The sequence below is a fragment of the Sceloporus undulatus genome, chromosome 3 (assembly GCF_019175285.1).
Source record: "Sceloporus undulatus isolate JIND9_A2432 ecotype Alabama chromosome 3, SceUnd_v1.1, whole genome shotgun sequence".
Classification (NCBI taxonomy): domain Eukaryota; kingdom Metazoa; phylum Chordata; class Lepidosauria; order Squamata; family Phrynosomatidae; genus Sceloporus; species Sceloporus undulatus.
The window spans coordinates 240303928-240330438 of NC_056524.1; the positions used below are offsets into that span (position 1 = coordinate 240303928).

The following is a 26511-nucleotide window of genomic DNA, read 5'->3' on the forward strand; positions in this document are numbered from 1 at the left end:
GATTATCGCAATACTCTCTAGATACATATAATTCCATGAATACAAGAACCTCTTTATTAAATAATAAATCATACCAGAACATGCCATAACATTCATTTCTTAAGTGTTATATTAAAAATGAGAACCAATTAATACAAAGAGATTTCTTTTCTGCCCAACTGAGCACTAGTTAGAAAAGAAAATTAAAACTTAAAAATGCAGTGCTGCATAATAGTTAGGATAATACCAACACTGTCTCAAAAATCAATACACACAGTAAATGTTCATGCTGTAAAGTGGATTCCTGGTGGGGGAGGGGGAAGAGTTAGGGAAGAAGTGATAAGTCAATATTAATAACTGGCATGGACTGCCCTTTTTCCTGTTGGCTTTTAGATCTTTCCATATTTACTCTCTGCTTATGCTCCTTACTGACTTGGGTATTTGGGCATTTTGTCCAAGATATTGGCAGAGTTATAACCACTCTTGTGTAAGCAGAAATGGAAAGTGGCCATTGATCATTCATCCCAGGTATTTCATAGCTTAGAGGGGTAGCTAGAATCTTCCATATCATTGTTGCAGTGACTCCACTCTCGGGTTTATTCCAGATTTCAAATAGGTGTTGAACACCCCCACCAAAAATCCAGAATGTTGGATAGCTCCTTTGAAGTGTGGAATAAAATCCAGAGTGGATTTACCACACCACTGTCCAGTGTATTGAGTCCAACATAGTCCTCGGGTGAGAATTGTACATCCCTCCTCTCCCAGAATTCCTCATAATAGGCTAAGTTGCCTATGGAGATGTGAGCTGCAGTCCCAAAAAATCTGGAGAGCTGCAGTTTGCCCAATCCTCATATAATCTGATGGATAACTAAATTGCTCTCCCAGGTCACAGGCAGTGATACTTCAGATTAAAACCAAGATTTCTGTGTGCTAAGTATATGGTGTATTCAGAGCTTGGAAAAACTAAGCTTTGGACCACAGAATCTCAGAAATTATTCAGGCAAGATAACCAGTATCATCAAGGTGTGATTTAACTAGATTTGGATCCATTTTTCTAGCATACCATGATCTTGGGATTCAATTTTTAGTGACTTAAATTACACAGCCAGTTCTTTCTTCAGCACTAGTATCCCAATGCACAACCATCAGCTCGAGGATCGGACCCAGCCCAAAACACATTGCTAGAAGAAAGAGTTTTCTGCCTCCACCAGTCTCCTTTGGTAATGATCTGACCTTGTCCAAACATGCTCCGGCTATGCCCAGTTACAGGTGAAATGACAGTGTGACCCATGGCTCCCAATTCTTCTGCAATATCCTGAGAGATGCCCTCTTCTAGGGACACATCCCAAGCATCTACTTTTTTTAAAAAACAGAACATTGAAGAATTTAACTGGATATGATGTGATACTATACAAATAATGTTTAGAATTATTTAGCATCTATATTAAGCAGTGTAGCCAGTATAGCCACTGCAATATGACCTTGTGGTGGAAACCAGGAGAAAATACTCAGGATGCCCTTGTAAGGTTAAAAAAGAAAAAGAAAAATTACATTTATTGTTTCAAGAAATCTATCTTGAGATAGGAAAGGAGAGAGACAAAAATTACATAAATTTCAATAAGAAAAGCTCTAAAAGCTGGCTTTCATATGTGGATATAAGCCATCCTGAGGTGGAAGCCTCATGAATGCTCCCTTCCCAGACAAAGGGAGACGAAAGACTGACTAACCTTTTGAAAGAAGGAGGAAGTGACCTCTACAAAAATATGATTATAGGAGCTGAAATCCAAATTATCTGGAGAATCAAAGTTTGAGAACCACTGTTTTACAGTAAAACCATGGTAGTCCTTTACAGAAAAACAAGAGAACCTGTTTGAGGTAAGAGTCTACAAATGATCATGCAACTACAAGCAATTTAGTCATAAGGTCCCATGAGACTGTGAAGTCGAAGGCTTTCACAGCCAGAATCCATTGTTTTTTGTGGGTTTTTCGGGCTATGAGTTACTGTTCTAGAAGAGTTTATTCCTGACATTTCGCCAGCTGCTGTGGCTGGCATCTTCAGAGAATGCTGGCATGGAAGAGAGTAGGGTATATATACTGTTGGTTGAGAGGAAGCAATTTAGATGAGAGCCACAGTTGCTGGAAAAACATCAGGAACAAATCTCTCTCTCTCTCTCTCTCTCTCTCTCTGTGTGTGTGTGTGTGTGTGTGTGCAAATCCTGACATCAATTACCTGTTGAATTTTTCTCTCATTCTCTCTCTCTCTATACATATTTCAAAATCAATATACTCCAGAACAACAGCAAAATAAAACAAAACCTGAGGAGACAAATGTATATAAAGGAGAGAGAAGCAACTGAACATAAAAAGATAGAACAGTGCAGACAGAGTTATAGTTTTGATTTCCAAACCTTAGGAAAATGTTAGAGAATATAATCTATGCAATTAAGAACGCTGCTGGTGTGATTTATGGAGAAAGAAGTGGAATCTGTGTTAGAAGACAGTTAAAATATATTTGTTATCCAATTTATCCATTTATTTATATTAAAATAAAATTGTTATCCAAGCATGGGTTCTTAAATCTAACCAATCAGCAGAAACTCCTCTGCATCTATGTTGGCAAAGGAGTACTCCTGGGTAATCCAGTATCTGATGATGATGATGATGATGATGATGATGATGATGATGATTTATAAAGCTACATGCTATAGATTTCTCCTATTCAAATAAAATGAGGTGTCTATTGTGTCTATATACTCATTAGGTGAATTTTTAAAAGTCTTACCTTTTTTGTTATATTCCACACAAAAACGAGAAGCATCCAAAGCCTCTTGGGGATTCATCCCAAATTCCAACATGTTCAGTAGTACCTATATAAGTAAACAGCAATGATGGAATGGGTTTTTTAAAAAGAGTAAAATGATCAAAATTTGTTTCATAAATTTGGTATAGCACTGGGAGTTCACATAGTAGTAGCAGCCTAATTTTTTAAAATGTCTTCATAGCAATGACAGGTAGAGTTACAAAATTTTAATCAACGTAAAGGATTCTATGATTTATTGTGACCATACTGTGTAATTAGCAACTTCAGTGAGAGAGGTGCCCACATCTTTCCTTCTCAAATGTTTACTTAGATGGTCAGTAATGTATACATCTGATGCTTTCTTCAGGTGACCCATTTGGCCTCATCAAATGATGCCAGGCTGGAGAACCATGAATGTGGGTCTTCTCAGTGATGGCAGCCCATCCGTGGAATGCCCTCACCTGGCACTTGGATTATGGTCTTTCTCACTCTTGGAAAGACCTTTCTTTACCCAACCATTTTAGAAGAACATTTACAGTACAGTAGTAGTCTGTGGACCAGCAGTGATCCATAAGCCATCAACTACTGATGCTCAGCAAGGCCTTTCTTCACTACTCACTAAATCAGTGATGGTGAATCTTTTACAGACCGAGTGCCCAAACTGCAACCCAGACCCCACTTATTTATTGCACGTCCCTCTGGCTTTCTAGTAAGAAACTCTGACAAACTCTGTGCTAGGGTAACAGCATGTGTGCCCACAGAGAGGGCTCTGAGTGCCACCTCTGGCACGCGTGCCATAGGTTCGCCATCACTGCACTAAATGGTCCTTAACTAAAAGCCGGAGCAGATAGGCAGGAAAAAGTGGCTTGATCCTGCATTTTCTGCATGTAGGTTGAAACCTTGCTCTCTGCACCACCCATTCCCAAGGAGTGTCAAACACCCACAGGCAGTCCGCATGACATGGCATCAAGCTGTGCTTTTTCTCACATCCCTAGCAGGCATGCACACTGTCACACAAACACACTGCCTGCAACCTCCAATTACCTCCCACTTCCCACCCAGATGCCATTCCATTGAACGCCCACCCGTATGACTGGCCAAATAGTAGCACATGATACATTGGTGTGATACATTGGCAAAGCACAATCATGGACACCCCCCCCCCCAATACATGCCTCCTTTATCCCCCTTCTCCCCATGCTGAACTCTCTGGTTGTGTATGTTGTAACTACATCCATTGCATTATTGGCTATCACACTTTTGCCTTGCCGCAATCCCATACTGGCACTGGGCTGTTTATATGGCAGTGTGATGAAGTGCATTTTCTTCCTTTAGTCAGAGTATCCCAGCTTCTTTTTGCTCTGGTTTTTAGTCCTGGACTTCCTTTCCCTTACCACCTAGTTTTGCCTCATGAATTGTTTAAACATTCTACCTTCAAAGCAGTTAAAAGCTGCTGTGTTTGGTCAGTGAAGACTACCCCTAAGACTGCATCCAAACTGGAACAATAATCCAGTTTGACACTAATTTAACTGCCATGACTCAATGCTATGGAATCCAGGAAACTAGTTTTGTGAGACATTTAGCCTTTTCTGTCAGAGAACTCTGGCACCACAACAAACTACGAATCCATAATTCCATAGCATTGAACCATGGGAGGTAAAGTGATGTCAAACTGGATTATTTTTGCAGTGCAGATGCAGCCTTAGAGAATTTTGTCAGTAAATAGTTTTTAAATGATTTTTTTAAAAAAAAAATCTACAAAGAGGAACAAACAACTTAAACAATTGAAGGTTAGTAAGCCTTAGCTTCATTACATTAAAGGAAATGAAGTAAGCAAAAGGGAACATCACACTGAATTACAAGTGCTGGATTAGACAACACACCTACCTGATAATAGAAAACTAACCCAATGTATTAATTCTCTTACAAATGAATTCAAAATATATTTAAAAATTAATTAAAATCATGGTCATTATATATGAGAAATTAATATAATGGCAGAGAAACTCCAATCAAGATTTTTTTTTCTATTGACAAATGAGCCAAATGTTCATAGAAAAAAGATCAATGAGGTGGTATGGACTGAGTGACTGAAACCAGATATCAACATTAAGGAGGGGCCAAAACAAGATACTGCTATTACAGTATTGGCATTTAAAGACCAGTGCTTTAAATCAAGCGTTTCTCCTTTCCTGCCATAAATCTGGTGAGTCACACCATCCTTGTGGGTGAAGTGATCATATATATGAAAATATTTCATGTACATGTCTGCTTTATCTTACTTGATAAACTCTTGCCTCATAAAATCAGTCAAAGCATATAATGCAAAGTCTGATCTAATCATGTCAATAATACTTCAGTGAAACCCCCCACCCCTCAAGATTACCATAATCCAAGTCTTTAATAACTTTAGTGTTCAATAATATTTCTTTACAGATTATGATCTCATCTAGTTCTTCATAGCAGCCCTTCCAAGTCCTATTCTTCTAATTTTTTGATTGCAGCCCTCATTCAAAGACTGGAGATGGATATTGCATCACCAAAGTATAAATTAACACTGCATACCAAGGTGAACAAATGTGGCATGGGCCAATTGTCAGCAGGTTATACCAACACATCTTCAGCAACCTAGAAGTCAAGTCACTGCTAGTTTTGATCTACTTTATTTCTAGCTGTTTCCCAGCCATCTAAAAAAGTTTTCAAGTGATTGGGAGATCATGTCTATGAACAAGTCAAACTGCTACATTCATGAGTTTTATTCCAACTATCTGAGATTTTCAGGCAGGTTTTGCTGATTGTTTGTTTTTTAAATTATGGAATCAAAATATAAAATTGGGGCTGGGAGTTGCTCCAGGACTTGGGGAAAGGAAAAAAAAAGTGGTTGAGTATATGTGGCCCACAAACTGGAAGGGCTCGATATATATTCCTATCCACAGAAATGGAGACAGAAAAGATTGCAATAATTTCAGGACCATTGCAGTAATCACCCATGCAAAGACATGCTCAGAATTCTGTAGCAAAGACTCCTACCATAGATGGAGAGAAAAATCCTGAAGGTGCAAGATGGGTTCGGGAAAGGGAGAGGCTCTAAGGATCACAAACATATGACTGATAAAAGAGGACTTCCAGATGAAAATGAGCATGTGCTGCATTGATTACAGCAAAGCCTTTGACTCCTCAGATGAAATCTATGAAATGCTCTTAAAGGAATGGGAGTGCTACGACATCTGATTGCTCTGATGCAAAACCTATACTCAGGACAAGAGGCTGCTGTTAGAACAGAATATGTGGTCAGACAGGCTGCATTCTATTACCTTATCTGTTCAACTTGTATGAAGAAAATATCTTACTCAGAGCAGAATTAGACTCACAGGAAGAAGAAGATAGGAGGTGAAGATAAGAGGAAGGAACATCAACAGCCTAAGATATGCAGATGACACTATTCTACCAGCAGAAAACAAAAAAGACTTGGAACAATTATAGAAAAAAGTCAAAGAAGAAAGTGCTAAAGTAGGCATAACACTGAACATTAAGAAAACAAAAATAATGACCACATAATATCTAAATGAATTCATCCTTGATGATGAGAAAATTGAAATAGTAAAATATTTCCCATACTTGGATCAAACACTGATCAGAACTGAGACTGCAGTGAAGAAATGAGAAGCCTAGGAATGGGAAAGGCAGCTATGAAAGAAAATCCTAAAGCGCAAAGACACTGAACACCAAAGTTAGGATGATCCAAGCCATGATATTCCCAATCACCATGTACAAAGATGAGAGGTGAACAACGAAGAAAGTAGATAGAAAGAAAATCAACTCATTTGAGATGCGGTGCTGGAGAAGAGTGTGAAGGATACTATGCACAGTCAAAAAGACAAGCAAATGGGTCTTAGAACAGATCAAGCCTGAACTGGAGATGTCACCATGAGTTAAAGTTGATCAAGGCAGTTAACAAGAACAGTATGTGGTCCACCACTTGAACTGCAAGGAATCTTCTGAAGGGTTTGCAAATGACAGGATGAGAACAAGAACTTTTCAACTAAAAGGCTCACCTGTACATGTCCTTGAGGCTGCATGAATCCACCCATTACTCCAAAGGAGCACAGGAGCTTCCCTGAATCTGCAGCTGTAGCCAGAGCAGGTATAATTGTGTGATATGGCCGTTTCCTGGGTGCTAGGCAGTTTGGATGATCAGGCTGTAGTGAAAAATTGGCTCCTCTGTTCTAAAAATTAGCAAATGCAAAGAATAGCAAAGCCTCAACACCCAAAGAGTTGACATAATATTTATGAATACTTTACATATTTACTCAACACTAAGGAGTTTATCACACGGGAGGGATCCCATGCAAAAATGGGATTTAAAGTGAAAAAAACACGCAAAAGCAGATTTATTATCAGATGACGTTCAGGTTAACCCAACATTAACCTGGACAGAAAATAGAAAAGACACGCAAATGCACAATTGATTTTCAGACAATGTCGCTGTTAAGGTGCATTAACACAGCATTAACCCAGCTAGAAAGTAGACAAAATGCTATTCTTTTTACTTCTGGAAAATCCTGAAAGTAAAAAAGAATCAAGTTTTGTCGACATTTTAACCAGTTTAATTTTGTGTTAACCCCAATGTGTCTGAAAATCAATCTCGCTTTTGCATGTCGTCTTAGGTTTTCTTCAGGTTTTAAATCCCGTTTCTGCACGGGATGCCTCCCTTGTGATAAACTCTTAAGAATACACAAAGCAAACCCACCAACAGAGGTAAATCAGAATCAAACAACGAATCAACAGCCTTAGAATAATTCACAGGGGCCCGGTCCAGACAGGCCTCTTGGCACGTCTTGATGACGTGCTAGGGTTGCCTCGGGGCATTGCTTACAGACACCCCGCAACCCTAGCACGTCTTCCATACGTCAAAATGGCAGTGCCCTGTACAAATGGATGCCGCTATTTTGATGCAATGGATGCCTAGCGTCTGCATGTTGTGGCATCATAATGACTTTGCAAGTGCACCATTGGTACACTGTGGCATCATTATGGCACTGCAAAAAGAACCTGCTTTTTGTGGGTTCTTTTTACTCCACAAGGAAGCCCTGTGGTTTGTCCGCTGCGGCTTCCTCGCGGAGCAAAACAGGGTGCTGGCAGACTGCCCTTTTTGGGTGGTCTGTACCGGGCCTAAGACATTTATGGCTAAGAGAAATTTCGAACACAGAAGCAATGATGGAGAGAAGGAAAATTAATCCTTTCTGCCATTTCTCCACCACAAAGTTTGATAGAGAGCAAGGATGGGGAATACCAAAGCTTTGCTCCTGTTTTACACGTCACAAATGAACTGGACAGAAGAAATCTCTCCAGTCAGTTTTCTTTGGCATAGGTTGTTCTATCCCATCTGAGATTCAACAGTCCATGCTGGCTGGCAGATTCTGGGAGTGTTAGTTCTAGAAAATAACTTTCTGAAACTATGCCTTTTCTGTGCTGGCATCCTTATTGTGAGATTCCCTTGTTCTATTTTACACATTTCTGCTCCCTTGAGCAAGCTTTTAAAAAAGAAAAATAGTAAAAAGTAAATCTGTATTTTTACATGCTATTTTTAATTGTTTTTAATATTTCTCATATGTATAAATATTGCTGTTAATTTCCTTGAGGTTTTGACAGTGATGCAGTTTGATGGCAATTCATTACAGTCTTCATCTCCCAGCCAGTGTCCTGCAGGCTACTGGCATTTGGGAGGGGGGGATTTTGCAAAGATAGCAAGCAAGGGTGGGGTTAGCTCCTAGGCAAGTATACCTTTTCAAACCATCCTGCAGCACAGAAGCAAACACATAGGGCCATGTTTTCTATATTTGCTGAATGACTTGGGTCCAATACACACTGCAGAAATAATACAGTTTGAGACTGCTTTAATTGCTCTGGCTCAGTGCTAGGGAATCCTGGGAATTGTAGTTTATTGTAGCACCAGGTCCAGAACTCTCTTACAGAGAAGGTTAAATGTCTCACAAAACTACAGTTCCCAGAATTCCCTAACATTGAGCCAGGGCAGTTAAAGCAGTCTCAAACTGGATTATTACTGCAGTGTGTTTTGGACCTTAGAATACTTAGGATCTTCCACAGTCTGATGCGATCTGATATGAATAAAATCTAAAAACCATTCATGATATGAACTATTAACATGACATTGCATCGCACTATATCTAAAATGGAGTGATTTGCCTTGCCAGAATCCCCAGTTCATTTTGTTAAGTTACTCAGGCCCCATACAGACAGGCCAAAATAAAGCTGCTTTGGAGGTATGCTGTTTAAATGATGCATGCATCCTGAGAGTCCAGAAGCCACACAAAAGCCACAATCCAGTCCTAAGGACTGGAGCACAGCTTTGGTGCAGCTTTGGTGCAGCTTCCAGACTCTTAAGATGCATGCACCATTTAATCATCATACCTCCAAAGTGACCCAAAGCAGCTTTATTTTGGCCTGTCTGTATGGGGCCTTAGTATCCTTGTCCCTGCAGAAATTAGATTTCACATCCGTACTGACACTAAAATCTTCAGCTGTTGTTGCTTCCTAAATGAGCATATGTCTAATTCACATTTCCCATCACAAACACTGAATTAACATTCTATTAATGGTCTTTTTGTCTTCTGTACACGGTTTGTTGGATAGTGGAGTGCTATCACTTTCAGACAGCAGAAACATCTTGGACCAGCCATCCACATACATGCAGAAATGCAAACTGTGTTTTCTCACTTGTAATGTAAATCCACAGCCTTCTGGTACCAGCCCTGTGCCAAATCCCATATAGTTGCTGTTAATGAAAGAGCAGGCATTGCCTTGAGCATCCACCACTGTAAAGTAAACAGTGTCACTTCCAACTGGGAAAGGATTTCCATGATTATGTTTGGCAGTTGCTCTGCAAGGGAGGAAAACCCAAAAACAATCAATTGTGTAAGCTGCCCTGAAGCTCAGTTCTGGGAGGAAATGTGGGACAGAAATTAAACAAACAAACAAACAAACAAACCAAACCTTGACATTATTACCAATATAGGAGGTTGACCTCCCCTTCGCTCTACAAAACTGGAGACAGAGTATGCTCAGTGACCACAGAATGTCAAGTATTGGTTAGAAAAAAGAAGGAACTGGGTAGTTAATGTGATATCCTGATGAGAGGAACTCTGAAGAGAAGGACTTCTGTTTGACAGCAATATTTTATTGCAGGTTATGTTGGAAACAGGTGTGCTAATTTATTTCCTTCAGTTTTTCTCCACCACCCCATACATACACATTCCCCACACTCATAAAAGTCCCATTCTGTAATCAATCTGGTAATCTTTTATTGGTTAGCAATGCAAATATATCATATGGGAAATATCTACACTGAGTGGTCTGTATTAGATAATACAACACCATCAGGTAAATTCAGATGCTATGGTCCAAGGATTGGGCAACTACTTCTGTGTATCTTTGAGAGTATGTGCTTTTATTATCCAAACAGCAGGAACTCCCCGTTCCACCAAAAGCCATCTTTGAAACTGAAGGGACTTTTGAAAGCAGAAAGTATTACTACATGGCAACAGGGAAGTCAAGGAAAAATATCAGTAATTCCAGTGGACATGTCCAAGTACCTAATGTAGCTGTTTGGATCATGGTCACAGCAAATAACATAGGACTATAATTTATGTAAATAGCAAAACTCCAGAAGCTATTTTTAAATTACACTAATATTAACAAAATCTTATTGATATCTCAAGATCAGAATACTTTTTGTCTTACTGATTCAAAAGAAAAGCCAAGAAGTAAGACAGCTTACCTTTGTAAATTAATTAGCTTTGAACGTTCATTGGCATAAGATTTTAAAAGGAGCCTTTCTGTAGGTACTGATACTTTTTCTGGATCTGCACAGAACCAAAAAGTATCAGCAAAGCTGATTTTGAAAGCTTCAATTAGAACATGTAAATACTGAGCAGTATTATGACCCATTTCTATAAAAAGAAACACAACACAACAGAAATTATTAAGTCAAAACCAGAACAACCACTAGTTTCTAGTAATTATTAAAACTGATATTTCACAATGTGCACTGCACTGATTCACATTCACATACTACATTATATATATTGGATCCTATGAAAAATTGAAATAGGTCAGGGGTAGGCAAGGCGTGGCCTATGACTTGAACATGGTGTCCCATTTCTGTGACCCATAGCCACCTCTCAAGAGCATCATTAACACCCTCCCTATACCAGAAAAAATGACAGATAGTATCTTCACATTCCAAGCAGCCTCTAGCATTGCCAGTTTGGGGCCTGAATACCCACAACACACACACACACACAATGGTTCTGGTCACTTCCAGTTTTGATCCCTTCTCTGTTTTGACCATGGCCTACAGCATATGCATCAAGCAAATCTTTGGCCTCTTTTTTGTTGGGTGCCTTCAAGTTGTTCCCGATTTATGGCGATCCTAAGGTGACCCTATCACAAGGTTTTCTTGGCAATATTTGTTCAGGAGAGGCTTGCTTTTGCTTCCCTCTGAGGCTGAGAGAGTGTGATTTGCCCAAGGCCATCCAATGGATTTCCATGGCCAAGCTCATAGTCAAATGCTCAAACTACTACAACACACTGGCTTTCTAACCCAACCTGTTTCTCACACCTGCAGCAGGGAGACGGTGAGGGATAAAGAGACGCAGGCCACTTTTTTTGAACATTTTCCTCTGTCACTGCTGTGGCTGACAAATGAAGCCTGGAGAAGCTTTCTGTGCCTTTAATGGCTGAGAAGAAGATGGACTTTCTTCCCTAGTAACCTTGTTGTATGACAAACAACATCTGCTGAATTTCTCTTAACTATACAGTCATGAAAAATACAGAAGCCCTCTCCAGTTTTCAATGTAACATATTGCTCCCTCTTTCTTATTCCTACTTTCCCACAATATGATGTGGTGATTTATAAACATGCTAAATAAATAAATACAATATTGTTGGTTTGCTTTTTAATCACTTGTACTAAATAGATAAATACACAAACAGTGCAGTTTTCTATATGTTGGCTTAGAAGTGAGCCTCTTTAGTGGGACCTCAGCTGAACTTATTAAAAGAAAAGTAGCAATATACTCACAGCATAATGAACAGGAATCAAAAATACTTTACCTGTCCTGCACATTTGCAGCAACAATACCAGATTTGAAAATGCTCTGAGATTTATTTTGGTACTTTAGAAACAGTTAAGACAGACAACCTTTTTTTCCCACTTCTTAAACTTGGGTAGGATTTTTTAAAAGTTTTTCTAAAACTAAAATGTTTCTTATTTTTTTCTTCCTAATCAAATTTTTCTCTTTGCAGAAAGTGACAAAGATCAAGGACTCAGAAGCTGGTCATACCTTTCACATTGAAGTTCTCTAAAATGTTTATGGCTAGTAGAGCTGTGATTCCTTGCCCATTTGGGGGGATTTCCCAAATCTTCACACCCTGAAAAAGCAAGCTTGTATCTGTTTATATTGAATATCAAAGATATATTTTAAAACAGAACCTTTCCCCCAAGACAAAGATAACTTAAATTTTGTTAGCCGCCTTGAGTCCCTGTACCGGAAGGAAGGCAGGATATAAACAACAGCAGCAACAACAACAACAACAACTTTATAGAAAAAGGTCTTCATGTGAAAGTCTTTCTTGAATCACTTGATCAAGACCAATTTCCAAGAATTAAAGTAATGGCAACTAAAACTGTTAAAAGTTTGTTTGGGTCAAGATGCAGGTACTAATTTGTTGACAACATATTTAACTTGCATGCTTTTGCTTCTCTGTTTAAACCATTATTCATCATTCAGTGTGCATCTGTTCCCAACATGAGTAATGGGTTTATTATTAGGTCTGGGCTTAGAAAGGTGCTATTCTTGGCAGAAGGAAGGGCCCAACTCCAAAACTTGGCACACCTTGATTAATGACTGGGTGTCCAAGTACTTATTTTTCTTATGTAGGAACTCTGGCATCATGGCTCTTCAGTCCACAGCAGAAGATGCAGACAGTCATAATTTTCAGGAATGTCCTGACATTATTTGACACTTATGAGAGATGAATAATCAAATCCATATAGGTAGCAAAATGTGGGTCAGTGGCCACCATTGAAACTACAATCCTATGCATGCTCACCAGGGAGGAAAACCTGCTGTCCTGAATTGCCAGGGACAGTTCTGATTAATCCTCTGCTGTCCCACTTTCCCAGCTGTTTGTATAGTGTCCTCTTTTTTCTCTCTTTCCTCATACTCCTCTCCCTTGTCCTCAATTTACTTCAACTACTGTTGAGTTCAATGTGCAATATTAATTTGCCCTCAGTTAAATCAGAAGTGGGGAGAGAAGTGGGGTTGGAGTATTGCCCTTTCCAGAAGGTTCAGACAGACTGCTGCCACCTCTTCGGGTTTTTAAAAAGGATGTTGAGAAACTGAAGCGTGTCCAAAGGAGGACAACCAAAATGGTGAAGGGTCAGGAAACCATGCCCTTAGGAAGCTGGGGATGTTTAGCCTGGAGAAGAGAAGGTTAAGAGGTGATATGATAGCCCTGTTTAAATACTTGAAGGGATATCATATTGAGGAAGGAGCTAGCTTGTTTTCTGCTGCTCCAGAGACAAGGACCCAGAGCAATGGATGCAAGCTACAGGAAAAGAGATTCCACCTCAACATTAGGAGGAACTTCCTGACAGTAAGGGCTGTTCGACAGTGGAACAAAATCCCTTGGAGTGTAGTGGAATCTCCTTCCTTAGAGGTTCTTAAACAGAGGCTGGATGGCCATCTGTCAGTGATGCTTTGATTTAGATTTCCTGCATGGCAGGGGGTTGGACTGGATGGCCCTTGCGGTCTCTTCCAACTCTATGATTCTATGATTTGTGTTCTTCCTCATTAATAACTGTTGCCATCTTAACCACACTATGATGTTGTTTGGACACACGTATCCCAATATTTTCATCTGTAAAATACTGGAAAATATGTATTTCTGAGTAGATGCATGCACATTAAAAAAAATCACATCAGTAAATACAAAAATGCCAAGAAAACATTGAACAAGCATTGAACAAGAGCAGTTAAAGCAGTCTCAAACTGGATTATTGAATTGGGCCAGCTGAATTCTTTCAAAAGGTATACATCTTGTAAACTTAAGGTACCCATTATTTTGAGAGCCAATGTGGTATAGTGGTTGGAGTGTTTGACTAGGACTAGGGAAACCAGGATTCGAATCCTTGCTTGGCCATGGAAACCCACTAGTGACCTTGGGCATGTCATACTTGGCCTTAGAAGATGGCAATGACAAACTGTTTCTGAACAGATTTTACTAAGTAAACCCAATGGGAGGTTACCCTTAGGGTTGCTGTAAGTCAGAAATGACCTAAAACCACCACCAAACACATTACTGTATTTTAAGGAGCAAACAACTCAATTTGAGTTAAATTTCAAGGGTTTGTATTAATGGGAAGTGTGGGCATGGGAGAAAGGTTAAAGTTTTCCAGTAATTGTTCCAGCTGTACTAAAAGAGAAGAAAATTACATAAAAGAAGAACAAAGGTTACAGGACAAACAGGAATGGGGAAACCCCATGAATAACCTGGCAAGGAAACATAATTCCCCCCCCCCCCAGTCTTGGCTGTGTGACTGGAAAGTATAGCTTTGAAGTAGAAAGAGAAACACATTCAGTAATAAAACTTTCCTGTTTATAGAAAATTCTGTGAAACTGAACTAGAAAATTCAAAAGTCATACAAAATATACCCCCAATTCTTCCATTTCTCCTTTGAGTCCAAATTTAGGCCTATGTCTGAAAATGTGTCCAGTTTTATCTATGTGTCACAATTTTACTTAAATGCTCAGACCTTCTTGCATTAAAAGCTCGTTCAGATCCTCTGCGGAATTGAACAGCATTGTATTTGTCATGGTATCCTAGCTCTTGTGAGGGCCCAAATCACCCTATTGCCTGAGATAAAGAACCCCATCCCACAAACAGAAACCAGTTGGACTTGTAGGTGAATGTTATTTCAATACTGGCATTGGGACAGCACCTTTCCATATCTGAAGGCAACAGGTTAGCTTAGAGGAAAAGAGAGATTCTGTAGAATGCACAACTCCAAAATCTTACTGCTTCTCCTTTCCTTTCAGCATCTGTTGCTTGATGTGTCTGCTGCACTCTCCCTAAAGTACTGGAGATCAAAGCATGTCAATTTTTAAAAGATGGCACATGTTTTGTATACAGTGGGGCTGTACGCACAGGCCTAAGGGCCCATGTTCCTCCGGCCAAGCTTTGTCCTGTGCAGACAATGCAGGCCAATAGCCTCAGACTAGGATTGGCCAGATCAGATGCTGATCCGGCAGTTCTGGGCCAACCCAATCTGAAAAGGCTATTAGCACAGACTTTTAAATCCAGCTGTTTGCAGTGGAATTTCCGAGACACTCCACCACAACAGCCATGTACCCTCTTACTTTTCACAGTATGTCCCCTATGAAGACCCCAGTCACAGCTGTGGCATTGGAAGGGGATACCTAGCTATGAGGGTGAAGCCTTGTTTCTGCCCTTACAGGCCAAGATAGGAAACCTCACAGGTAATGCATCAGGAGACGGGCACGCAGCAGTGGTGGCTCCATGGTACAGCAGTGTGAGGGCATATGAGGGAACATTCTGGGACCACAGGCAGGATACCATGGGGTTGGTCCATGCTATCCTGCTCATGCATATGGGCACTTCACTGTAATCTTTATTTTTGTACATGTTTCTCAGTCAACATTTAATGACTCAAAACCATTTTTCTACCTCGTTCCATTAGGAAAAAAATAGGCCTTCCACGTGATTGTGATTTGTTAGTCTACCAACAATCCAAATGTAGCAAAATATGTATCGGACTAAGAAAATATGACAAGTGTGAGATGAGGCAGGATGCAAATGGATGCTTCGGCTCTGTCTCAAAAATAAAGCCATTTCTCCCAAACTCTTAAAATACAGTGGACCCTTGTTATACGCTGGGGTTTGGTTCCAAGATCCCCCGTGTATAACAAAATCCGTGTATGCTCAAGTCCCATTAAATACAATGACATAGCAACATGATGTCCCTTATAAAAAATGGAATATCAAGGTAAATTTATACTTTGTTGGAACATTTTCAAACCGTGTATGCTGGAATCCGTGTATAAAAAATCAGTGTATAAGAAGGACCGACTGTATGTCACCCACGTCAAGTCCAGAACCCAATAGAGCATTCCTGTGTATCCACAAGTTGTCCTCTCCCAACCGCCAGCCAGAACCCTAGCCCTTTATCCTGAGACTTTCCCCTTTATATAAGATTTACTGGCCAGTGGCAATAGTGATTGCTGTCACTGTCTCTATCTACAAGAAGAGAAAAAGAGGAAGATCCACCACTCCCCCCTCTGGCAATAGTCCCTAATGCCTTTTGGAAAATTTAATTTTTTTCACGGGTTACCACAGTTACATTTTGCCAGACGAACCAGGGCTTTCATTGGAGCAGCCTACGCTGAAAATAGAGAGATACCAAATGGAGAGGAAAGGTTAAGCATCGGGGGACTCACTGTGAGCATAGAGAACATGATATAAATTCTGCTCTAGTTCAGACTGCAACTGAACTACAGATGAATTAAAAATTCCCAGTGTTCTCCTCTCCTGTAAAGTGGAACTGTGGGTAACTCTAAAACCCATACATGTGTTTTGGAAGTGTAAATTCTTTCTGTTTCTCTGTTACAGTGGTTCAGTTGGACACAATTAATTCACAAATCAATAAACAATCTCCTTCATTAGTTTTGGAATTTTGAGAATAGTGACTATTGAGATCTCTAACATACCTTATAACTTGTGGCAATAGGTTTGACTTCTTCAGTGACATGACTTTTCAGGTCTTCCAAATTCATTACTCCTCCATTATTCTGTACTATGTCCACAACAGCTTTGGCCACACGGCCTTCATAAAAACCTTTTTTGCCAGATTTTGCCAACTCCTGAAAAAATAATAAGAATTAGAGAAACAAAGGAATAGCACTGTGATGTCCTAGAAGGCATGCCTGTATAGAATATTTCCCATCACATTTTAGAGCTAAACAAGAAAATAAGAAGCAGGTATTGTCACATCAAACTCAACCAAAGCAATGTATTTTTTTAATCCAGGTTATCTACTGACTCTACTATTATTCTTAAAGTTTACCACTTACTAGCCAATTGGGAATCACACTTGCAGATGTCAAGTATTCTGAAACGTATATCCTATGTGTCTTGGGCAATAGAGAGGAAACAAAAATGACAGCATAGCAACTGTTTGCCTCAGTACCTCCTCCTGATTAAAGTACAATATAATTGGTCCTCTGTATCCACAGATTCTTTATCCATGGATTCAATCATTCACAGCTTGAAAATATTCACACACACACACACACACACACACACACATATATATATTCAAAAAAAACAAAACTTGATTTTGCCACTTTATATCAGGATACCATTTTACTATGACACTGTATTTAATGGGACTTGAGCATCCATGAATTTTGGTGTTTACAGGGGGTTCTGGAACCAAATCCAGATACGAAGGGAGTAACATCTTTGTTCACCCAGGAGTCCATAAATTACAAACTGGACAAGCTATTGGAAAGTGGAGGAAGTGAATAGGACCAACTATGTCAGTGTAATCTCAGACGTTATGGCAAATCAGTATTTACTAACAGCAAAAAAAGCATGATAGGAATTTACAAACACCTTGGTGAAGAGAAACATTAATCTGTTCTTGATGTCTTTTGAAAACCTTTTTTAGAAACACATGGGCGGGATACACACCGCCATATAGTACGTATTGTATACGTACTAGGGTTAGGAAGGGGCGGTGCTTCCGCACCCCCCTAACCCTAATACGTATACAATACGTACAAGATGGCGCCAGTTTGGATGCTGCGGCTCCCTCGCGGAGCAAATGGCGCCGGCGGGGGAACGCCGCAAGGCGGCAGTTTGTATCCCGCCATAATTTTCTTTTAGAAACAATGCAGATTCTGCAGTTATATTTTTGCTGGCTCTGATAAGCTGCAGAAACAGCTGACTAAGGCCCTATTCCCACTACAGTGGTACCCCGGGATACGAATTGATCGCGTTACGAAATTTCCGGGATACGAAAAAGTTAGATTGGAAAAAACTGTTCCGGGATACGATGTTTTTTTCGGGTTACGAAATTTATTTCGGCGCGAAATTCAAACGCAAAGCGCGGCTAGCGGCTTTCCAGCGGCTTTTCGGGTTGCGAAATGTATCGGGTTACGAACGGAGGCGCGGAATGAATTAATTTCGTAACCCGAGGTAGCACTGTATTTGCTCTGGAAGGAACTGGGCAGATTCGGGGGGGGGGCTCCCGAATCTCTCCATTAGCAAGTGCCCACTACAAAAATTGGGGCATTTTAACCCGAATACCTTCTTACAGAAATCGGGTTTAACGTGAAGGCACCTGCTGTCAATCAAGCGATCGTCCTAGGTGACGTTTGCAGCAGTCATTGGGGCATCGGAAGTATGCTTCCCCCCCTCTCTTTTTTTAAAGAACCAGGCACAAAATGCACCAAAATGCGCACATTTTGTCAGATTTAAAAAATCTCTTGTGTGTGTGTGTATGTGTGTGTGTTGTGGGTATTTGGGTCAGTGCAGGTTATGATCTGCCCTTGGCCCCATTTTCAACCCCAAAATGCAAGCTAATGCATCCTGTATCCCCAGCTCCTTGCCACCCCAGAATGCCTCTTACACATGTAATAATAATAATAATAATAATAATAATAATAATAATAATAATTTCCTCAGCTCAGAAATGCCAGAAAAGGATGCATTCTTTTTTGCTCTTAAAAGCAATTCAGGGCTACCCCTGAATTCCTTAGAGACAGTGGCAAAAGCATGTATCATTTTGCCAATTTGCCAAATTGACAAGAGCAACAAATGTAACATTCGAATTGTAGCATTCATTCGCAAATCTTGCCCTTTGCAACATTTCCCCTTTGCTGGTAGCGAGCAAATAAAAGGGAAAGGGAACGAGCTGCTGCTAGCCACGTTCTATCCATCTATATATCTGTCTCAAGAAAAAAACATGTGCATATTTTGTCAAAAATAATTTTAAAAATATAAAAAAAGGGGGGGGGGAGGTGCCTGATGGGAGCTCCGTTCATGCCCTGCCTTTGACCTGAACTGAACTGACCTCTTTCCTCCTGCTTACATTCTCTTCAGAGGAGGTTTGCCATTGCCTTCCACTGAGGCTGAGAGAGAGTGACCTGTCAGTTCCAACTGACCCATGGAATCAATTGGAAATAAAAGAGAAATGCAGTGCAGGCATTCTGACTGTAGCATCTGCATATAATACTAATACTAATAATAATAATAATAATAATAATAATAATAATCCAGGAGCAAGAGGAAATGAAAGTAGCACAAGCAAGCACACAGACATGTCACCCAAAAAATCATACACATAGATTGTCAAAAATAAAAGAGGCTCCTTCCTCAGCCTGATTTTCCCTACATCTCTCCTCCGGCTTGGCCCCGTAGCCCAATTTCCCTTGGTAATCCTCCTACTCCTCTTTCCTTCCGACCCTCCCCTCTCTCTGAGCTGCCCTGGCTCTTTCATCCTCTTCTTCCTGTTCCGTTATAGAATGCCCTCCATGGCTCCCTTCTTCCCACGGCTCCTTCCTCCTCCTCCTCCTCCTCCATCATCACTTTCTCCAGACCCCCCACCCTCCCTTTGCAGCCCTTTGCAGCCCCGTCAGTCACCCTGATTTCCCCTTTAGCCTCCTCTCACCCAAGCCTCCTGTCAAATTCCCCTTTTTTGCATCCAGGCTCCTCCCCCCTCCTCCTCCTTCTCCTCCTCCATCACTTTCTCCACTCCCTCCTGCCCTCCCTCTGACAGCCCTTTGCAGCCCCCATCAGTGACCCAGATTTCCCCTTTTAGCCTCCTGTCACCCTTTGCCTCCTGTCAGATTCCCCTTTTTCCTTCGGCTCTTTCCTCCTCCTCCTCCTCCTCCTCCTCCTCCTCCTCCTCCTCCTCCCCTCTGATGAGGGGAGGGAATGCTCTGACCTTTGCCCACCCTCTGACCTTAATCCCTCCCTGAATTTGCCCCGATCATGATCAGGGGCAATTTAATATTTCGTGGAACCCAGGTCTTTTCAGAAAAGACGGATTTTAGCCCAAATCTCGATACTGCCCGCTAAGGGGCATTTCCTTGTGCAAGGCTCGACATGGATTGTGACAGAATCGGGCCCAATATGAACTTCACATGGAAGATTCGATTTCAAAACCGGGATAAAAGGTAGTGTGAATGGGCCCTAGGTCCTTGAATCCCAGTCAATTAACAAGGGGACAAGACAGAACAATTATCCAAAACAATAACCAGGTATTGCAACTAAAACAGGCTGCATTTCATGTTTGCTTGAACGATGATAATAGACAAGACTGACAATCTCACAGAAGGATTACCATGCCTCAAGTCAACTTTTAGATACTGAATACCATTTCATTGACAGAAAGTTTCTGTTAGCTGGCTACTGACTACCAGAAACTAGAGAGTGCTACTGACTTTTGAAAAAAATCCACCATTCCACTTACGCTGTTAAAAATGAATGCCTTTTATGTACTAGAAACTGTAAACAAAAACTCCTGAGCAGAAGCACCTTTCATCTTGAGCCACAGGCTGAAGTTGTTTGGAATAGTCTGTTTTGAAATCAACAATGAATTTGGGGCATTATTTAAACAACTAAATAGAAATTCTTGCATTTTACAATGTATTTGTACAAATGCAAGTACCAGTCCTTTTGTCTTTGACTTAATTCAGCTGTTGCAAACCCACTTTAAAGTACAAAAGCAGCTTCTACTCAATAAATTCAGTGGTGGGGTTTGAAGAGGTGAGGGTGTAATCTTGACTTTCCCTGTAGACTCAGGCCAAAAGCAAAGTACGGTACAGCAACATCTCCTGGCTTACGTGTTTTTCCACATTAATAACTTTTGATATCTTGACTGGAATTTGATGCAGCTTGACAATATGTGTCCCTGTTTTCTTTTGCGAAATGGTGGAGGGTATCCTACTGAATGTTTAATCCCTCTAAATACATGGACACCTAATTGTATTCCTAAATACTGATTCATGCAGCTCACATATAAACCTTTGAATTGGCAGTGGTGGCTTTCACTCATCTGTTGATCTCTTGAAAAATGTTTCTATGCTATTTTGTGATCCTTCAGCATAAAGGCCAATGAAAAGTTGATAAAATATTTCTCTAACAATTATTCCAAGAGTGGGGGATTTTAAAAAAAATCATTAATAGATTGTGACAAATAACTGAGAATTTATGCCAACAGAAACTCGAATTAGTCATCCCTGGAAACGGAAGCAGGGAGAAACCCTTTCTACCAGCCTAACACATCTGTTATTTGTATAATTACAGAAATAACTGCAGGCACCAGAATAACCTAATAAATAATTAACTGTCTGAAAATGATGTCATGACCCCTTGGCAAATTTCTGGTAGTTTCTAGCACATCCATCAGTAACACATAATATTGAGAGACGTATCCATGTTAAGAGGATCTTGTAGCACCTTTGAGACTAACTGTACAAAAGAAGTTGTAGCATAAGCTTTTGTAGACTTGATTTACTTCCTCAGAAGAACTGAGTATCATATGTACATGCGTAGAACATTTTCTCTCATTAGCTGTTGCCAGGAATGTGCCAGTTTGTCATGGAAGCTTCCCAAGCAATGGGAAATAGTTTATGTGCTATTATTGCCACTTGGAAGAAATACCATCTGGAAGGATTTCTTTTAATTCCTATAACGTATGAAGAGGGATATTGAAGGCTATGGTTCAGCGATTTATAAAGACCTAAGTATTGGGACCATGCAACAACCAGTTATCTGACATAACAGAAAGGTGGAGTTACCTGTAACATACTGCATCTTGCCTGTACAATGACAAGTGCAATGACAAGGGCAAGTTCCAAACTGTTGTAACAACTCAAAATTACACTTTGAAACAATGACTCAGTTCACAGATAACAGAAAACTATGAGTCTTAGGCTCAGGAACTCTCTTTCCTCTCCCTGTCATCCCCCTTCCATATTGAACTGGTTCTGTAACTTCCTGAGGTTCTAAAGGTAAACTACTGTTTTCTGTTTTTTTCCAGATGGACAAACTATGGTTTACTAACCTCCAAATTAGAATCAAATTTGCTGGAGAATGAGAACGCACAAGAACCCATTTTGGTGTTACACTTCACTTGTGCCAATCTCATGTATTCAGTTCTGAAATCAAGGCTTAAATAAGATACAGTATTCCTGAAAAATCCTCAATGTGCAGGCAAAATATACAATGGCCCGTTACATACGGGCTAAAAAGTACGCGCGGAGCGCATACTAGGGTTAAGACGGGGCGGTGCTTCTGCACCGCCCTAACCCTAGTGCACGCTGTGCGCGCACAAAATGGTGGCAGCCGTTCCACACGGCCGCCGCCATCGATACATGACGACCGCGCCGCCTCCAAACAAGGCGGCGCGGTTGTGACGTATTGGCGTCAGGCAGGGCGCCTAAGGCGCCCTTTCCGCAACCCCGGAAGGAGCTCCATTTCGGAGCTCCTTCCTGGTTTGGTCCGCTGGGCGCAGCCTTCAGACGGCTGCGCCCAGTGAACCAAAGGAGAAAGGGACCAAACAGCCCCTTTCTCCTTCTCCCCGCCGCCGCGGGGTGTCCTTGGGACTTGAAGCCCCAAGGACACCCCTTTCCAGGCTGCAGGAAAGGGGCTTTTTGCCGCTTCCCCGCAACCCGGAAAGCGGCGGATCGGGGCTTCAGCGGCTGCCGCTCTGGCCACTGAGGCCCCGATCCGGCGGGGAAAGGTGCGCCTACAGGCCGCCCCAAAGGGGCGGTCTGTAACGCGCCAATAATAACTTTTCATGTATTAGGTGTATGCTAAGATAGAACAGTGTACTTGTTTTAAATTCTGTTGCTTCCACCAGTGAAATTGAGATGATCTTTCCCTCTATTTCCCCAGCAATTCTCCACAATGCCAAAATTTTGCTCCAAAGAGTTCTCCAGCTCTCTAGAATAGATTCTCAGGGCATATAGGGGTGGTTCTACTGGCAGAAAGAGTGGAATTCAGCAAAAATACCTCTTGGATCCTGGTCATTACTGCTATATTTGTGGTAGATATAGATTTAGAAAGTGACAGTGAACTGCCCCTTTTAAACTACAATTAAAGGAATAGCTTTAAAACTCAAAGAGCATAAATAGCTTATGTACACAACAGGTAACTGCCTGTGACTCCTGACCCAATTCCAAGAAAGAGTCATTTCCATATCAGTGTTTCAAAGGGGATGGTAATCTCTTGGTGCCTGGTACCAACAAAACTAAAGGGTATGTGTCATTCCCAATACTTAATCAAATAGTTTACTGTCCTCTATGTACCAAGTTACCACCTGCCACCAAATTGTTACATATTAACAAGATGCAATTGGCAAGACAAGAAAGGCTTATGTGAGATGAACTGTACAGAAGGTCTCACACAACCAATATGTAGACTCTGAAAAGAGACATCTCATAGAATACTTGAAGCAAATGTAGTATTTGTACATTTCCTTTAAAACTTGTTAAATTTGTTGTTTTGTGCCTTCAAGTTGCTTTTGACTTATGGTGACCCTAAGGTGAACATATCACAGGGTTTTCTGCGGTTGTGAGTGTGTGACTTGCCCAAAGGCATCTAGTGGGTTTCCATGGTTGAGCGGGGAACTGAACCTTGATCTCTAGAGTCACCTTGTCTGTTGTTATGATGCTCTCTAAGCCATAGTTTCTTAAGATCTGAAAAAATGGTAACAACATTAGTAAGGTCACCTTAGGTTACCAGAACTTAGAAATTATTTGAATGCACACAACAACAATAAAATAACAGAGAACTTCAGAAAGACCAGCTCTATTATTAGAAGAGACACAAAGTAGATTCCAGAGTGCTGTTTACACATACAGCACCTCCTAGTGAAAAGAAATCTGAAGTTATTTGTTGGAAACAGAGTGAAAAGGAACATACACATGCACACCCCTGGGGAGGGCTGTATTTTCAAGCAAGGAGTCAACTGATTGCTTTCTATGTTGTTTCCAGTGAGCTAAGGGCTGTTAGGAAGGGTTTACCTAAAGCATCAACTCTGATACTTTGCAGACCCTTATTTTATGATTTCTCAAAACAATAGGCAGACTATAAAACTGTCACAATATATCCCTGCATGTGTGTGTGCGCACGCGCACACACACACACACACACACTGCATGTTTTATTTTTATTTTATTTTTTACTATTTTTTCCTGATATGTGTGCTTTGAAAGTTTGCATAAAGCTGGGCACACTCTAAATAAATCTGAGCCAAAGTATATCAAGAGGGTCCAAAGATTTTCACAAGAAATTATACACAACCAAGATGACTCAGAACTTCTGTTTCACATACTGCAGTCCCTGCATGCCAAATGAAAGTATGCCTTCTCTAACTTGCTACAAGTGGACAAAATTGGATTTCCTCCCAGAAAAAGTTGCCTTCTTTTTACTCCAACCATCTGTGTCTTGTCTTCTAAAAAGTTCATCTCCTTCAATTAGCTCCCTCAAGCTTTCTTCTTCCATTCCTCCTTTTCCCTCTCCATTGGGGGCTTCTTTTTGCTCCTTCCGGAGGCCGCAGTGTGCGGTTGCCACGGCCTCCATCTGGGGTGAAAAGGGATGGCTGCAGACTGCCCCAAAGGGGTGGTCTGTATAGCCCCTCAGTGAAAGACCAGTTTGTATAACTCTAGTGTTCTAAGTACAAAGAATAACTTCTAAATCACAGCAAAGCAGACAAAGTCAGACATCAAGAAGAAAGTCTTCCCTTTACCCCTAGTTTCTTTATTTGAATCTCCTCTCCTTCTCCTTCTCCTTCCCCTATTTAAATCCTATACCTGCCTCTCCAACTACCTTAGTATTTCTTTCACATGTTACATTCCACCAAAGAATTAATTAAAAACTGCTGCTCTCAATGTATCTATGAGCCTTATCACACTTGATGAATGCCGCGTAAAAACAGGATTTAAAAGTATGTGGGATGTTTTTCAGACAACGTTTCTTCCAAAGAGCAATAATGTGAAAATAAAGTGAATAGAAAGTTGACGAAAACAACACCTTTTTATTTTTGGGAACCTCCTGAATGTAAAAAGATATTTTTGTTGACTTTCCATTTGCTTTATTTTCACGTTATTGCTCTTTAGAAGAAATGTCATCTGAAAAACATCCCACATTTGAGGGAGTTTTCTACTTTTAAATCCTGTTTCTGTGCAGGATTTATCAAGTGTGATAAGGCCCTATGTGTTATTCTTGTTTTTTGTGGGTTTTTTGGGCTATGTGGCCATGTTCTAGCAGAGTTTCTTTCTGACATTTCGCCAGTATCTGTGGCTGGCATCTTCATTCTCTGAAGATGGCAGCCACAGATTTCCTGGCCGAAATGTCAGAAAAGAAACTCTGCGCCTAGAACCATGGCCGTAGCCGAAAAACCCACAAAAAAAACTATGGATGCCACCATGAAAGCCTTCGACTCTACTTTGGTGCTTTCTGCACCGCCATTTGGGACGTCCTCCCGACGTCCCATTTTAAAAAGGACGTCTCTTCTAGACGCCCCTGGGCCTAGTACGGACTCCGTCCGTACGAGATGGCGCCGGCCCTTCTACTGGCCGGCGCCATCTTTGCGTATCGGACGCGAAGCGTCCGTACGCGTCGCGCCGCTTGTGACGTAGCGAGCGCGCCCCTGGCCCTCGCTACGTCGCAAACGCGACGGAAAAAGAAGCTCCATTTAGAGCTTCTTTTTCGGTCCGCACAGGAGTCGGCCGTGTGAAGGCTCCGGCTCCCCCGCGGACACTACTGGCGGCGCGGCAGACCGCAAACGGCGGTCTATACCCCGCCATTGGTTATTCTTGTGTTTGTAAAAACATATCATTATGTCTCTGGCTTCAATCTTTTGATAAATTCCCCATTTAGGAAAGGCCGGTTGTGAATCCCAGTTGCCACTGGTGCACCTCCTTTACTCTGAACTGATTATTTTAAGACTTCCAGCCCATGGGTAATGAATATATAGGAAATAATGCTGTACCTTTTGAAACTAATATTCAGTGTTAAGGGAAAACATACATATGAAGGAAATATATGTGGACAAGAAGGAAGGATGCACAAACTGGATATTTTGATTAGCTTACATGAATGCATATTGAAGAAGGGGAGGAATAAGCCAAAAATAGAGAAGAAGAAGAAGAAGAAGAAGAAGAAAAGAAGAAGAAGAAGACGAAGAAGAGCATGAATACATCTATTACATCTATACTGTGTTCCTTTTACTGATTTCTGGGCATTTATCTCTGAACAGCTCTTCAGCATAACATTAGTTTTACAACAAGATTAAGGACCAGCATTTGTCAGCCCAGGATATTGAGATTTATAATTAGCTAAAAAATGAAAAAGGGAGAGGCTGCTGAAGAACATCCAGGCATGGCCTCCCAATCCCTTACATTTGTTAAAACCAAGTTAGCCAGGAAGCAAATTCAATTGCTGTGGAAATAAAATTAAATTTGATGTGCATTATTGCCATACTCCATTTCCCTACAAAACATGAAGCAGTCATATTTGGATAAATATCATTCTTCATCATTCTCACAGACTACAGGTCTTGCTTCCTACCAAGAGGCACAGATGAACAGAAACGTGGGGTCTATTTTTACAGT

At 40.8% G+C, this 26511-nt stretch overlaps 1 protein-coding gene and 1 long non-coding RNA gene across 2 annotated transcripts in view; one reads left to right on the plus strand and one right to left on the minus strand.

Annotated features, from left to right (window-relative positions):
- LOC121925626 overlaps positions 1–26511 on the plus strand; it is a 64569-nt gene that overhangs the window by 34809 nt on the left and 3249 nt on the right. The window lies entirely within an intron of this gene.
- LOC121925625 (glutathione hydrolase-like YwrD proenzyme) overlaps positions 49–26511 on the minus strand; it is a 35000-nt gene continuing 8537 nt past the window's right edge. Inside the window, exons 5-11 of the mRNA XM_042457986.1 lie at positions 16591–16743; positions 12145–12232; positions 10578–10749; positions 9518–9680; positions 6835–7005; positions 2762–2846; positions 49–1335 (exon numbers count right to left, since the gene is read on the minus strand). Coding sequence (XP_042313920.1) covers positions 1103–1335; positions 2762–2846; positions 6835–7005; positions 9518–9680; positions 10578–10749; positions 12145–12232; positions 16591–16743 — 1065 coding nt within the window. The 3' untranslated portion in view covers positions 49–1102. The remainder of the gene's footprint in view (positions 1336–2761; positions 2847–6834; positions 7006–9517; positions 9681–10577; positions 10750–12144; positions 12233–16590; positions 16744–26511) is intronic.